Below are 14,684 nucleotides of genomic sequence, written 5' to 3' on the forward strand. Positions count from 1 at the left end.
CCTCTAAGTGTAGTCCGCCGATAGCCTGTCATTGTTTTCCTCAAGACCTGTGCGTCTTCTCCCAAAAGTAAAAATAAAACGTATCTAACTAGAGATGTTTTGGGAAAAGCGAGGATTTCTTTCACCCTCCTCTCTGATCCGGTCACTCGGTGACAATGATGTCAAGTGGATTTAATGGTCCGATCGACGTGGAATATGACATGATGCCGCCGATGATAGTGATGCGAGGGCAAGACTGGATAGAATAAGACAAGGAAAAGTTCAATAAGAAAGTTAGTTTCTATTTGACCACCTGTCTTGGTTTTTAGGTCTGTTCTGTAAAGTAGGTTTCGATTTATCTCGAAATGCCCTCAAATTTTCTAATGAATTCAGTTGGTGTAAAACCATTTGGAAAACATCGCCAGTTGCTGTCCACTGTGTCATATGTGTGTGTGTGGATGTGTGTGTGTTGAGTGGAGGCTACATTTGTATGTGGAGACATATCAGCAGAGGAACAGCGACTCTTCCAATCTACTGGGGACGTTCCAAAAATTCCTTTCACTTTCTCTCTCTTGGATTAGAGATAATCTCTCTCTCTGTCTCTGTCATGCCATCACCCCTGCTGACCCGCGTCCACATTAACGCCCTCCTCCTTCATCATTTTCTCCATCCATCACTCCTTCTCATCCCGTTTTTTAATTTTTATTTTTTTTATGACACATCCAAATTTCCTGAGTGTTGCTCATTGTTTTCCAACCTCCAAACCCCATCAAACTTCTTTGCATGTTCATACTGAAGGAATTTCTAGTCATGTTTTTCCACACAAATATTCGGGGCTCTCCTTTTGAGCCTCGTTTGTCTACAGTGGACTCACTGTAGATGTTGGAATTCTTAACTTGGACTTTTCTTCTTTTCGTTCAAATGAAATCATTTGAGCATCCTTTTTATGGCCCAAGCCAAAATACTGGTGGTTATATTCACCAATTTTTTTTTCATAAATTTGAAAGAAAGATCTTGCACCTTTAATCCCTTGTGTGGCCTCATGGGGTGAGCGTTCTGTGGTATCGCCGGCAGTTCTGGGGAGGCTCTATGATTTATTTATTTTTTACCATGCCTGCTTGGCTGAGCTGAGTGAATAATGAGTTCCATGTAATAAACCTCGGTCTGCAAACAGGCCTGCGTGATGGCTGGACCGCAGAATGAGCATCCATTCCTACGTCTTCATTTTCCCTTTCAATCTCCCCAGTCATTTCTTAACATTCTCATCCATAGTCGCACACACATTCCCTCCCGCTCCTACTTCTTTATTCATAAGGGAGCAAGCAAGCCTAAGGTCTGATGTTTTTTAAGGGTATTTCTTTTCTCAAGTTATTCCTTTCATCTCCTCTTTATTTGGATTTTATTTCTGCTTGACTTTTTTTTTTGGGAAGACAGGATTGAGAAAGGTTGTGAAAGAGGGCTAGAGAGAAAGAGAGAGACATAGATAAGTATTTTTAGCTCTATGACCTATTTCTCCAGTGCTACCTAACTGACAGTCAGTCAGCTCCATTGCTTTGGGACCTTGAGTGATTTCCATCCAGGAATTTGCAGTTCAAATTGATCGTCCGAGCTTAAGCGGCGTGGTCGCAGAAGAAGAGAATCCCATCCCTGTCGTTTCATGAGTCCCGATGTTGGTGTGGGTCCAGTGCACCTTGCAATCAAGAGTTCTCAGGGGTGGAGTCAACACCAGCACTGCTTCTCTCTGCAGCTCCTGAACAGGGATGCAGACAGGGGAGGAGTTCCAAGTGTCGGTGACGTGTTTTCAGAGGCTGGGAGGGGGTTAAACTAAGAAATCACCAACCCGTACACTCACATGCGCACACAGGGCCAGATACGGGGGTAAGGAGTCCATCGCCATTATCAGAGGCCAAATGCAGTGGCAATAAATCTCACCTGAAGGAGCTGCTCAGAGGCAGATTGCCTTACCCCGATGCACTGCCGCGAATAAACGCTGCAGCTCTAGCCGTGTGCTGTATACACCCACACACAAAGACCAGATATGCATGCATTCTCAGGGCTAGACAGTTACACTCAGCAATGTGACTGTTCATGCACGTGTGGACATGAAAAAGAGGCTCACGCAACTGGGTACATAAAAAGGAAAGGACCTTTTTTGGTTTCGTTGAGCAATAAAATCATCATAGCCGCAAGGGTGAGCAGCACACCTGACATAATAGACATCCTTATACACAGCACTGTCATGAAAATGTTAAATCTGTGGCCTGGTGAAAATCTGCTCAAACATACGTATAGATGCACGCTTCCAAAACATTGTATGTCGTCTTTGTATGCCCCCCATATGCTGCACTAAAACCACAAACTCATCTCACATACTGCAAGAGTTGTATATATTAATGGGCAAGGTAAAGAGAGAGCAAGAGAGAGAGAGAGAGAGAGAGAAAGACCGGTGATTTCAGCGAGTGAGAAAGTGGAGGACAGTGGGAAAGAAATTGAATTGAGGGTGGTGGGGAGGAGGGGTGGTGGCGGATTGGTACTGGCGATATTGCATAGTTTAATCTGTTGAGTTCAGCCATGGAAGGGCTGAATTGGGGGAGGGGATGAACACTACAGAAGGCCGCCTGATATTACTTCTTGACTGTGCACACACACATACACACACACACGCACGCACGCACACGCACACACACAAGTACTGCATTCAAACAAAGCTTCTTAGGCCAGGAAATGCCAATATGAGTGGACCTTTTGTGCATGTGGGTGCGAGTAAGTGCACCGGTGGACAGCAGTGGGTGAAACAGGTCTGTGGACCAGGTGTGTCGACTAGGCCTTATTGGCAGAAGTGCTGTGAAGGCTTCCAAAAAAAAAAACCTTGCACTTACATGCGCCAATATACTCGGCTCTCGACCAGAATGTGATCAACCTGCTAAAAACCTGCTATCTGCCGTTTTCATGAAGTCTTCTACTGTACATCGCATAGTCCAACAACACTCCTTTTCTCATTTGAGAAATCACAAAAAAATCTAATGATTGGTTTCCACCGCTAGGGGGAGCTCTGTGTTCCTCTATTGCATTCTAATGAGTGTTAATTGCTGTAACCAGGAAATACAGTTGGCAGTGTGTCACAGGGAGAAAGGGAAGATGAAACGTCGGACTGGGCTGAAGCAGACTGCTTCTGCAGGACAGAATATGACAGTTCAGCCTTAAAGTGAGACAAATGTGTCCTCTGGGTGGCCTGGTGGAGTGACTAATTCTGTCTGCCCGAGATATTTTACATGCATTTTCAAAAAGTATACACTCACTGCCCACCTACACAACCTAATGTATTCCAATACCTGTGTTTTTTTCATGTAGATACTAATGCTCGATTGTGATTGACACTGAAAGAGTTATTTTAATCTTTTCACTGTTATCAGTGGAATTGGCATCCCACTGTATCATATTATGACGTGTATTTGAAAATGAGCAACACGAAAGGAGCAATATAATGTAATCAATGATGATAATAGAATATTGGGCTCGTCAGGCACATGATGTGTATGTTCAATGTTTACAGTATAAAGCAAGTGACAGGTGTCCTTTGTGTTGTTTGCGTCCTTGCATAGTGAAGGGTTGAGTATTTGTTGTTTATGTCACGTCTGCACTCAAGAAAGATCCTTTGGATTTACTCAATCCAAACATGTACCGGTACATCGGTTGCAGATTATTAAATGTGGCAAACCTATGTCATTTTCCTCTGTTTTTCCTATAAGATAAACAAATATATGTGTGAGTTTAACATATTTTAATCATTTGCAAAAAAAAAATCTAAATGTTTTTTCAGTCTATCTGGACGTTTTTATTCATCGCAGTTTTGTTTTGGTGTACATGGGGCAAAATGCCAGTTAATTACTGCAAGGCTGAATCTATTTCTAATCGCTCTTCAGAGTTTCGGGAAAACAGTTTGCCAAATTAACCCTGAAAATTGAATTTGAAGGCATGAAAATACAGCTAAAAGACATTTGAGTGTTGTTTGTTTAAATGAATGAATGTCATTGTGCCATTTATTCCTTAAATGTGTGATCATTAGTTCCGTTTCTGGATGAGTCTCTCTGAGATGCGCGCGCTCGGCACCCCGCCTGATCAGCTGGACCATAGCAGTGCTGCTGTGAATATAAACTATTTCGCTGAGCGCAGGTGCGGAAAGCAGTGACAGCAAAATATATGAAAAGCAAAATGTGACAAAACCACAAACGCAATAAAACATCCAAGAGACTAATGCAACGATGAAATGGGCCTAAAATAACAGCTTAAAAATAATTTTTTCCAACTCAAATAAATGACATGATACCACTTCCGTCATAGTCACGAATCACCTTTGTGCTTTGTACTGTTGGTGCACCAGCCAGGACATTGCAGCAGATATTGCACAAACTTTGCCACACACTCAAATGGCCATGCGGTATTTACAGTTTAAAGAGGTTGGACAAACGTTGACTTAAGAAGAAACACTACGTGCACATGCTCCTGTTCCGTACATATTATTATGCGACTGAAAATCAACATATACACATATTGGCACCACCATTGCAATATTGTGTTCCTTAAGTGGCATTATGCACTTTACATTCAAGTAGATATTATTGATATATTTTTTTCTTTTCCCTGAAAAAAAACAACAACATTTAAACTGATTATCGGAATGCAAAATGTAGCTACAGTATTTTTTTCTAATTTAAACCGCTCCTGAAAGACTGTTTTATGCTGCTCCGCTGGTGAACCATTCACATCTGAATGATGGATTTTACGGACCCTATTATGCCAACTGCAAGCTTTGTTAACGATTAGCAATAAAAAATATATTTCTATGAGCAATGTCCTTGCCAAAAAAGGAACATTTCACAGGTCATCGTGCTCCCATCCTTTCTGTCTGTCCGTCATCTGTCACTTTTCTCCATCTCCTTTGCCCTTCCCTATCTATATTCTACCAATCCTTTCCTCTTACTTTCCTGTCTTAATCAAACCAGCTTCTTTTCAGGCATTTTTCTCCTAGCTCCCTCTTGCTTGGCTCGTCTTGTTTTCAATCTCGCAAACAGTCATGCAGCTTCCCTATCTCCATATTCTAGAACCGGGCGCACCTAAATTGATGGAAGCTATTTTCTCCAGCTGTCAACTTACAGTATGATCATGGAACTTATTTCAATAGCTGTATGGACAACACGGGCAAATGTGATGGAAGAGCTGCTGGATGGGGAGCTCTTTGGTGGGCTGTTTTACATTTTGAATGTGTTCCTCCCTCCCACCCTCCCCAAATCAGTCCCCCTCCTTCTTTCTCCCTTCCTATTTCACATTGGTCAGCAGTGAAGCTTTAAATGCCAAGTCTTCTATTCATGTTGTTTTTTTTTCTTTTGGAAGCAAATACTACAAAAATGTCACTCGTGATTGTGATTTACTCATAACCATTAGAGATGCCTCTACCGGGATCATTTCCTTTCAGTATTTTGGCTTAAATTCATCATTTTGTTTGAACAGGCCTCTATCGCGTGCCATTCTTCATCTATCCATCAATCCATTTTCAGCACTGCTGATCCTGTTGTGCTGATCCGGTTGGGGGGGGGGGGGGGCTGGAGAACCGACAGTATCTACAGGCGGAAGGCAGACTACACCCTGAACTGGGCGCCAGTCAGTCCCTAAGCACTTATAGAGTAAAACAACCATTCACATCCACAACCACACCGTCACTGAGTGGGAACCGATCCTATGCTGCCTGCTCACAAGTCAAGCGACTGTACCACAACACCACTGGTGTCAAAGTCATGGCCCGGGGGCCAGATCTGACCCACCACTCCATTTACGTGGCCCGCGAAAGCAAATAAATCATGTCAAGTTCCATGATGCTTGCTAAAGTCTGAATTAAAATTTCAAATTGTCACATGTAATCCAGAATAACAAGTCACTATTCTTGACTTCTGATTGTAAAACTAGTTATTCCCAAAATTCATAACAACCCTCCAAGGGAAAGAGTAACTACAATGTGGCCTGCGACATAAACGAGTTTGACACCACTGCACTACGCCATTCTTCATATTTACATGAAATTGCTCCATGGGACCATCACTGGCAAAGCGAGCTCTGGAAAGTGTCCTACGCTGCTGTGAAATGCTCAAATGCTTCATACTGTACGCACAAGCAAGAGCAGCTGTGTAAAGATATATTCTCGTCAACAGACTGAGAACAGTTCATTTATAGTGACATATTAACAAACGTGGGCATGATTTGCCCCACATATTGTTGCCCGGATCACATCCTTTAAATGTCACATGTCCAGTGTTGGCCAGAGAGGTTGCAGGATTACTTCAGTAGGTTTTAAAGATACTACTCACAGATTCACCATGTCAGCATCTGCTCTGCTGTGTCTGACCGTTGAATCTGTCCTCATTTTGAATAAAAGAATGTGCCCCTAGCTCGCTATTTTCCGTTATCAGAAAAAGGCGTCTTCTCGAAACAGTTAACCACAAACACCTTTTTTTGTATTTACCAAACGTTCAATAATTTTGGATTCTTTTTTTTTTTTTCTTTACATCGGAGCTATCAGGCCCCATTTTAGTAGATTGAAAACTCATTCAAAATCCATACAGGATTTTTTACTTGGAAAATGCCACAAGTCTGTCATAATCTGGCATTCCAAAACCAAAAGCACCACACATAAGCCGCTGCTATTAACAGCTACTTCCCATGCTACTTATTTCTGAAAGAGAAGGAAAAAGACTTTCACGATAATGCAAATAGCAAGTTAGGTTGTTTCTTTTGTCTGCTAATAAAGACTGCTTGGCTTTCTCCAAATCTGTAATTTCTAGTTACGGTAATTATGTGTATTTTGCCAATTGTACAAACACACGCGTTTCTTGTCCTCCCAACAGCCAGTTAACTCCCATAGTGCCACGTAACATCTTGTTATTAAAAGACAATATGAATCAGCATAAAACAGGCTTAGACAAAAACAAATTAATATAAGATGGTGGGACCACCAAACAGTTTTCACTCTTTGCATAACCAAGCAACCCTTTGCGTTCTCACGAGTACATTCGCATGTTGCTTCTGGTAGACAAGCCAGGTGTACCTAATGATGTGTCCGGTGACGTGTGTATTCATTTTCGAGCATAAGTTCATTATATTTGATTTTAGGGAGTTACAGTTGGTTACCAAGGCTTTGGCTTGGCATGTGTGTCATGTTTCTGGTGTGCGCAGAGCCCGTGTGACCTTGACACAAGACACAAGAGAAAAGTGATTAACTTTAGAAAGACAAAGAGGGAGGTGTGCACGAAAAATAAATCATGTCGAGAGAGTGTGAAAGTAAGTAAAGATTTACCTATAGAGCAGAAATAAGCCGAAGGCGCAAGGCAGGGAGGGGGTTGGGGGGAGTGAAAAGTCAAACCAACAGCGGGATGGAGAAAGGCAAAATGGGTCGAGAGGGAAAATAACTGCATCTGTTGGGCTTCTTCTTTTCTCCCCCCCCACAGGCAATCTGGAGGTGCAGTCATCAAGAACAGGTAAGAGAGAGAGCAACGTGGTACTGAATGTTAATCAGACTAAATCCCTAAATGGAAACATAACAGTGCAACCGTGTTTTTCATAGTGACATTTGCGTGAATTTTTACTGTCGGGAAGTCTTTGCTACTTCATCAGCTGCACTTTAATGGGGACCGCGCGACTCCACAGCTAGCCTCAACAATTGAGATCATTTAAAATGAAACCATAGTAAAGATTATTTCGGAGGCGGTAAATTCCAAAATAGGACTCCACTGATTGCATGAAAATGGGGGGACTTTTTCAATGGGTGTACGCGTTAACCAGAGCAACATTGAGGAAATTCTTGAACCGTTGAAATGTTTGTGCTTTGAGCGCAGAGTACATCTACAGCAGCCGGTGAAGTTGTGTTATTTAAATTGAAATTCTTAAGCCAGTGACAAAGGCAAAATATGGTTTCAGAAAAGGCAGGAATCCTCTATTCTCTAAATCTTCGGCTGTAGTTTTGATCTTCCACAAATTTGGACACACAAGCTGAAAGGAGCGACACCAGCCTGCCCAAATGTATTTTAGCTCCGTTGCTACTTGATGCGTCCCTCCGTTTAGAGCGACCCTTTTCTTTCCTCCCTTTTTTCTTTGGTGTGCTCCAGTCTTGGGGAAGAGTTCTATAAGGAGGCCATTGAACACTGTCGCAGCTACAATGCCCGTCTGTGTGCTGAGCGCTCCATGCGTCTCCCCTTCCTGGACTCCCAGACAGGCGTGGCCCAGAGCAACTGTTACATCTGGATGGAGAAAAACCACCGTGGACCAGGTGGGCGTCTGTGTGTGGGACTTTGGTTGTTTCATACATGGTGGCAACTGGGCTACATGTGCCATTCAAACTATCACCCCCCCCCCCCCCCCCACCACCCCTCACACATAGCTTTTTTTTCTTTTTTATTACCTCTGGGGTGCTGATTGTTTCTTTCTGACCTCCTGTCTCCTCTTTGGTATCATTTCCTCCATCTTGCCTCCTTACTCCCTACTTTCAGGCCCATCTTCTCCTCTTCCTTTACTCTCGCCAACATTTGTGTATTTTGGCAGAGAATTACCCCTGTGGCGATGATACGCCACTGGCACAAACTACCCCTGAGAGAGTACTTACATTATACGTGCTTGCGTGTGTGTGTCTCTGTGTGCGTGTGTGTGTGTTTGTATTTGAGCTAGCAGGCTGTCTTTACTTTAAGCCAAATTTGTTTTTGTCAGCTTGCTCCGTAACACAATATAAGTTGCTTCTACTTTATTTTACAATGTGTGTTTGTTATTTCTTTTAATTTGCATAAAGCATGCATGAAATCTCTCTTAAATACATGTGCAATAACTGTGACGTATACTGTACACTGTGTTTGGAGTTTTAGGTCATGCACCAGGTCAGTTATACACATATCCCGCTCGGTGCTGGCGTAAGAAGAGGCGGTTAAATATCTTGGAGGATCCACGGCTTGTACCGATTGAGTTCAAAATTGGTAAGGAGGAAATTAAATGGAATCGATCATGATTCTGAAGTATGTTAGAAGTTTTATTTTTGGAGGAAGGATAAAGCGATATTGTTAATAAAATCAATATTGTTATTCTCTCAGGTGAGTAAATCTAGAATGCATGTGTTCTCATGACAATGGTTCCTTCTTAGACTACGAGGCCTCCCTAAAGAAGGAGGGAGGTATTCCCGATGGCCCTGTGTTGGAGTCGCTGCTCGCTGGGGATACGCTGGACAAGAAGGTTGAAACAAAAGAGGAAGAGCCTATGAGTGAGTGTCAGGTAAGGCATGTCCGCTTTCCCTTCTCTCTTCAGTTTTGTTCTTTCGGATTTTCTCCATCTTTGTCTATACTTGACCGTACTGCACAAGGATCCACTGGACTTTGCATGCTAATTACTTTGGGAGAGGTATGCCCTCTGATGTGTGACTTTCTAGTCACTGTATATACTAAGAGTTGCCCATCTTCAGATACTGTATATATATTTTTTAACTTTCACATAAATGTGATGAAAATAAAATCCATGAGGAGCGAGTGCTTTGCAATCATCTCTATTTACTAACAGTGGACAGATCATACACTGATTACACTTCAGAAAACAGTATCAACATGCGCTAGGTAAAGATTTGCCTCTCTGTCAAGCAAGTGATAGTATTTACAGTTGGAGAAAAAAAGAAATAAAAAATCTTAGCAAGCTAACATTTGCACACCTCGCGAGAGGATTTTGGCCAAACAGGAAAATCTGTGCTCGTTTTGGGCCCACCGCAGTGGCGGGTTCTGCATGGTGGGAATTTGCAATTTGCATATAAACATAGATCTCTCCTTTGGTGTTTGCAGCCAATTTGAGGAATGCTAAAGCTAGCACTTCTAAATTGAATATCAACAGCCTTAAAATATTAAGTTTTTTTTTAACAAGATAGAAAAATGCAGACTCATACAGTATGTTGTTGGAATGCAATAGTCTAACAATAAAATACTGAAATTAGTAGGGTTACAATATGTTTGTTCAAGGAATCCACTCAAATTTACAAAACGGTGACAATTATCTTGCCTGGTTGGAAGCGAATCACACCGAAACCTTTGATTTTAGAGTCTCAGCTGTACTCTTTGCGTGTGTGTGGAATAATTCCCTGCACGCCTTCAACTTTGGCCCAAATTTGATTCAAAATGCTGCTCGAAGGCCCTTTCAGAAATAAACGACAATCCAAATCAATTACGGTGACAAACTCATTTCCTTCAGCACACTTTTCATGTGTGCTGAAGCTCTTCTTCACGTGATGAGTGACTCGTTGATGTCACAAATTGATACCTCGACTAGTCTCTACAATGCTTAGGGTTTTTGTTTTTGTTTTGTTTTTAGCAGCATAACAGCTTATATAAAAATGCACAACGTTAAAATTTATGGACCACTGCTGAGGGTTGTACTTCATACATTTGAAAAGATCTGATATATTCTGGCCGCCAATGGCACCAGTCCACGGCACACCAAATTTGTAATGATGGCAAACCAAAACTTGTAAGTTGTTCTTCTCCGTTTGTAACAATGTGTGCAGCAATCCATGAAGCCAAATGTCTTCATTGTGCATTATGTTTGTGACTCGGGCTCACTCATATTTGACAGCTAGCACCAAGCGCACGTTCTTGTGTAGTGTTAATCCACACTTTCTATTTCCCCTACAGAAATTACTTGTTGGAGATTTCTCTCATGAACTGGAGGTGGACGAGATGGAAGAAGATGTTCCGAAGCGCAAGAACCGTACCAAAGCACGGGTAAGACCATCACTGACATTGTTTTGGGGTTTTTTTGGGTCCTATAAAACATACAGTTTACTTTTTCTTTTACTTGAAAACTGGAAATAAAAATCAGGTCACTGATGGTTTACTCACCTGACTCCATGCAAGCAGCGCGGACTCAATTCCCATTCAGTGACAGTGTGACATGTGAATGTGAATGGTCCGCTCAGTTGTTTTCCTTTTCTTCTCTTTGGGGGCATCCTGTGGGAATATGATCAAGTGTTAACAACGTATCTTGATTGTGATCACATGCACATACACACTCTTCACCAGGCGTGCTAATTGAAGCTGTTGGTCCCCTGCTAGGTGTCATCAGTCCCCTCCTGCTAGAAGTGAAACTTTGCACTGCGAGCAGATGATTAAAATGCAAATTTGTTTTTGGGTTGACACGTGGAGTGATGAGTGTGTTGCTCCACTCTTTTAATGTGTCTTTGCACACGTACCCGATGAAGAACAGGGGTGTCAAACTCATTTTTGTCGCAGGCCACATTATAGTTACCGTTTCACTTGGAGGGCCGTTATGGCTGCAAAACCATGTGAAGAAGTCAAGAATACTGTAATGAGGGATTTGGTAAGAAGAAAACTCACAATAGTTTTCAAATATATTACATATGAGAATTTGGTGCAGATTTTAGCAAGCAACATAGAAGTTGACATGTTTGATTTGCTTTCGCAGGCCATATAAAATGATGTGGCGGGCCAGATTTGGCCCCTGGGCCTTGAGTTTGACACCTGTAATGTAGAAACTGTCCTGTGATTTTCATGTGCCTGCTGTCTAAATCGTGTGCATGTGTGTGTGTGTGCCAGGCCTACGGGGTTGGTGGCATGCGAAAGCGGCAAGAGCCACCTACTATAGAAGACAGAGACAAGCCTTATGTCTGTGACAGTGAGTAATGCACTAATGGCAGTATTTATTTTTTGGAATTCCCAAATTCAATATAATGCTTAATATGTTTTGCATTGTGTGTCTGTTTTCTTTTTTGTTTGTTTGTTTTTTTGTGTTCCAGTATGTGGAAAGCGCTACAAGAACCGCCCAGGGCTGAGTTACCATTACACTCACACACATCTCGCGGACGAAGAGGGCGAGGAAGACTCGGAGAGGCACACACTCCCCTTCCAGCGCAAAAACAACCACAAGCGTAAGTCTGCTCATGATTGTTCCTTTCATCTCATTTATGACAGTGATTGTTCTAAGGCGCAGCACGGTTGCCTGGTGATGAGTGTGACTACCTTGCAGGTTTGAGATTCGAGATTTGAATCTTGATTTGGGCTTTTCAGTGTGGAGTTTGGCATGTTTTCTGGGTTTTCACCAGCTTTCACTCACATGTCACAAAGACGCATGTTAAAGATGATAAATTCTTCATATGTGGTCTATCTATCCATCTATCTATTTTTTTTACATTCACTTTTAAGTCACACTTTCGTTGCTAAAAATGTGAAAACTATTTTAAAACAACTATTATAATTGAAAAGTCAATAAAAGCTAGTAAAAGCTAGCTTCTGCTGCCACCTACCGGTATGGAAGAGTACTACATAATTACTCTGCCAGGCGATAGACCGCACAGGCATACTACAATTGGATAATTTCCCACGGCACACCGGTGTGCCGCGGCACAGTGTTTGGAAAACACTGTTGTAGTGCATGAACAAATCTCTGAGGGGCCATTAGGGACATAATTCAGGAATAGCTTTCACATTTACGACTGAAACACTCTTATACTCACTAGTGATTTATTTATTTATTGCACATAAACACAACTGAAATGCACTCATGCACACAACTGAAATGCTTTCGTGTATATATATATATTATATATATATATATATATATATATATATATATATATAGACACACTGTTGTTACATATTTGAATGAAATGCAATTGATTGAAAAAAAGAAAGCAAAAGCATTGTTCACTTTTGAGTTGTTTAATTGTTTAATTTTAAGTCCCGTTTCATTGTTGGTCCAGCTGGTCCGCGGCCATTTTTATACATTACTGTCAAGAAGCGAAAAGACTTCTGCAAAAGATACCTCTGTGATTCCGCATTATTTTTTTAAGCTACGGTAGTCCCCAGAGCCTCTTCAATGCCCGATCCTCACACCTTGATGCACAAGGCTCTTAATATGGCAGCGCGAGAACAACTTTTGGGTCACTTTTGACACATCAAGAAGCCAAGGAGCTAAGAATGGTTTAATTGAGAGAAATGGGCTCTACAGCCCATGTTTTGGTCAAATGGAAAAGCCTAAGCATTTTAAGCATTTTCATTTTATGGGTGATGCTTTTATTTAATTTAATTTTTTAAATTCATTCTTGTTTTTTTTCAGTAGTCGTTCCTAATAAACACAAAGACTCATACATACAACATGCAAATGAAACTTGCACTTTTTATTTTTTTTAATTTTAGAACCTCCGCAGAAGATAACTGCAATCGACAGCAACAGCCATTTTGCTCCTCCAAAGGCAGCGTCAGTCTAAATTCCTTTTATAAAAGTAAACATTGTTACGCAACTCCTGTATTGTATCTCATTCAATTGTGCCAGTGTGGCTAATCAGGTGGCCGTGACTACAGTATGTGGCACTGTAAGATAAGATCTAAATTCCCGCAGAAACTGTGGCGCATGCCTCTGAGTTGATTGGCAGTATTCAATGTTACATTGGCCTGCCTGTCTGAACAGACTAGCCCATCGTTTATGCAGGGTGTGGGCCTGTGTGTGTGTGCGCACGTGTGTGTGTGTGCATTAGCGTATCTGTCTGTTTGGGTGTCTCGGTGTGTATGTGTGTGAATTTAAATCGTTTAATATCCTTCCTTGCCAAATTCAGTAATCACACACACACACACACACAACAGATGCACACACTCAGCCTTTGAAAATGCAATCTTCTCTGCTTCAAATGCATCAAGGAAGCTTAGCTATCTTGGAGGCTGTATATACTGGGTGCATGTGGGTATGTGGGTGGGGTCATGTGAAGACTGTTCGCCCGTGCATACATTCATGTCTATGTTGCAGCATTATGGCTCCCCAGTCGCGTGAGTCTGGCGGAGGACACACCACTGTCCTTATGCACTACCCCATATGCCTAATAGTAATATCGCGTCTTTGAATGAGAACAACACTCCATGCATAATTCATCTTTTATTCTGGCTCTAAAAAAAGCTGTCTGGACACGATAGGTACTGTATGCAGCATCCACTGCGCAACATACAAAACTCAAAAACTGCTTTATTTGGGTAAACGTTTTTCATAATTTGCTTCCTCTTTTTCTTTTTTTTGGCACACATTTTGTTTCGCCTCGGAATCCTCTTCAACATGTTCTCCCTCGTGTCACTTTAGCCATCATCCAAATAAATCTTTGCTTTCCCTTGAACACAGACAATATGATACTTACTTCAACTCACCATTATAAATTCACGTGTGCTAAATGTTGTTTTTTGTTTTTTTGTCTCTGCGGCTTCTCATTGTCCAAATATGAGTCGGACAAGAATGGAATTGCACGGAGGCAAAGAATCTGTCTGTGTGTTGGCAGTGATGTGATGGCGAGAGGGTTGAGAGTAGAAGACAGATGGGAGGAGTGGGGGGAAAAAGGGGGGGGTCGGGTAATGGGGTGATGGGCTCAGTGTCCAACTGAAAATTGGTTTAGTTGGAATCAAGAGGAAGGTAGGCCTATCGGGTGATGTGAACGGAAAATGAAACAGGCAATTGGCATCAGACCACTACAGTCGGACAGTATAGATGTAGATAAGGGAATAATAATCCAAAATGGGAGGGGCTTTATATACTGTAGTGCCCCCAACCCCCCTTTTCAGGATAGAGATTCAGGGGACCCTTTATGTAGACAGGCAACAAACAGACAGACGGGGTTGTGTATGTGTGCACATCAATGTGTTTGGCAC

At 41.9% G+C, this 14,684-nt stretch overlaps 1 protein-coding gene across 3 annotated transcripts in view; it reads left to right on the plus strand.

The window, feature by feature from the left end:
• dpf1 (double PHD fingers 1) overlaps nucleotides 1-14,684 on the plus strand; it is a 29,836-nt gene that overhangs the window by 1,223 nt on the left and 13,929 nt on the right. For all 3 annotated transcript variants that reach the window (XM_052077615.1, XM_052077613.1, XM_052077616.1), the window contains exons 2-8: nucleotides 7,476-7,505; nucleotides 8,133-8,293; nucleotides 8,880-8,987; nucleotides 9,152-9,279; nucleotides 10,677-10,766; nucleotides 11,598-11,676; nucleotides 11,798-11,929. In XM_052077615.1, the coding sequence (XP_051933575.1) occupies nucleotides 7,476-7,505; nucleotides 8,133-8,293; nucleotides 8,880-8,987; nucleotides 9,152-9,279; nucleotides 10,677-10,766; nucleotides 11,598-11,676; nucleotides 11,798-11,929 (728 nt within the window). The remainder of the gene's footprint in view (nucleotides 1-7,475; nucleotides 7,506-8,132; nucleotides 8,294-8,879; nucleotides 8,988-9,151; nucleotides 9,280-10,676; nucleotides 10,767-11,597; nucleotides 11,677-11,797; nucleotides 11,930-14,684) is intronic.

This window comes from Hippocampus zosterae, chromosome 10 (genome assembly GCF_025434085.1).
Source record: "Hippocampus zosterae strain Florida chromosome 10, ASM2543408v3, whole genome shotgun sequence".
NCBI lineage: Eukaryota > Metazoa > Chordata > Actinopteri > Syngnathiformes > Syngnathidae > Hippocampus > Hippocampus zosterae.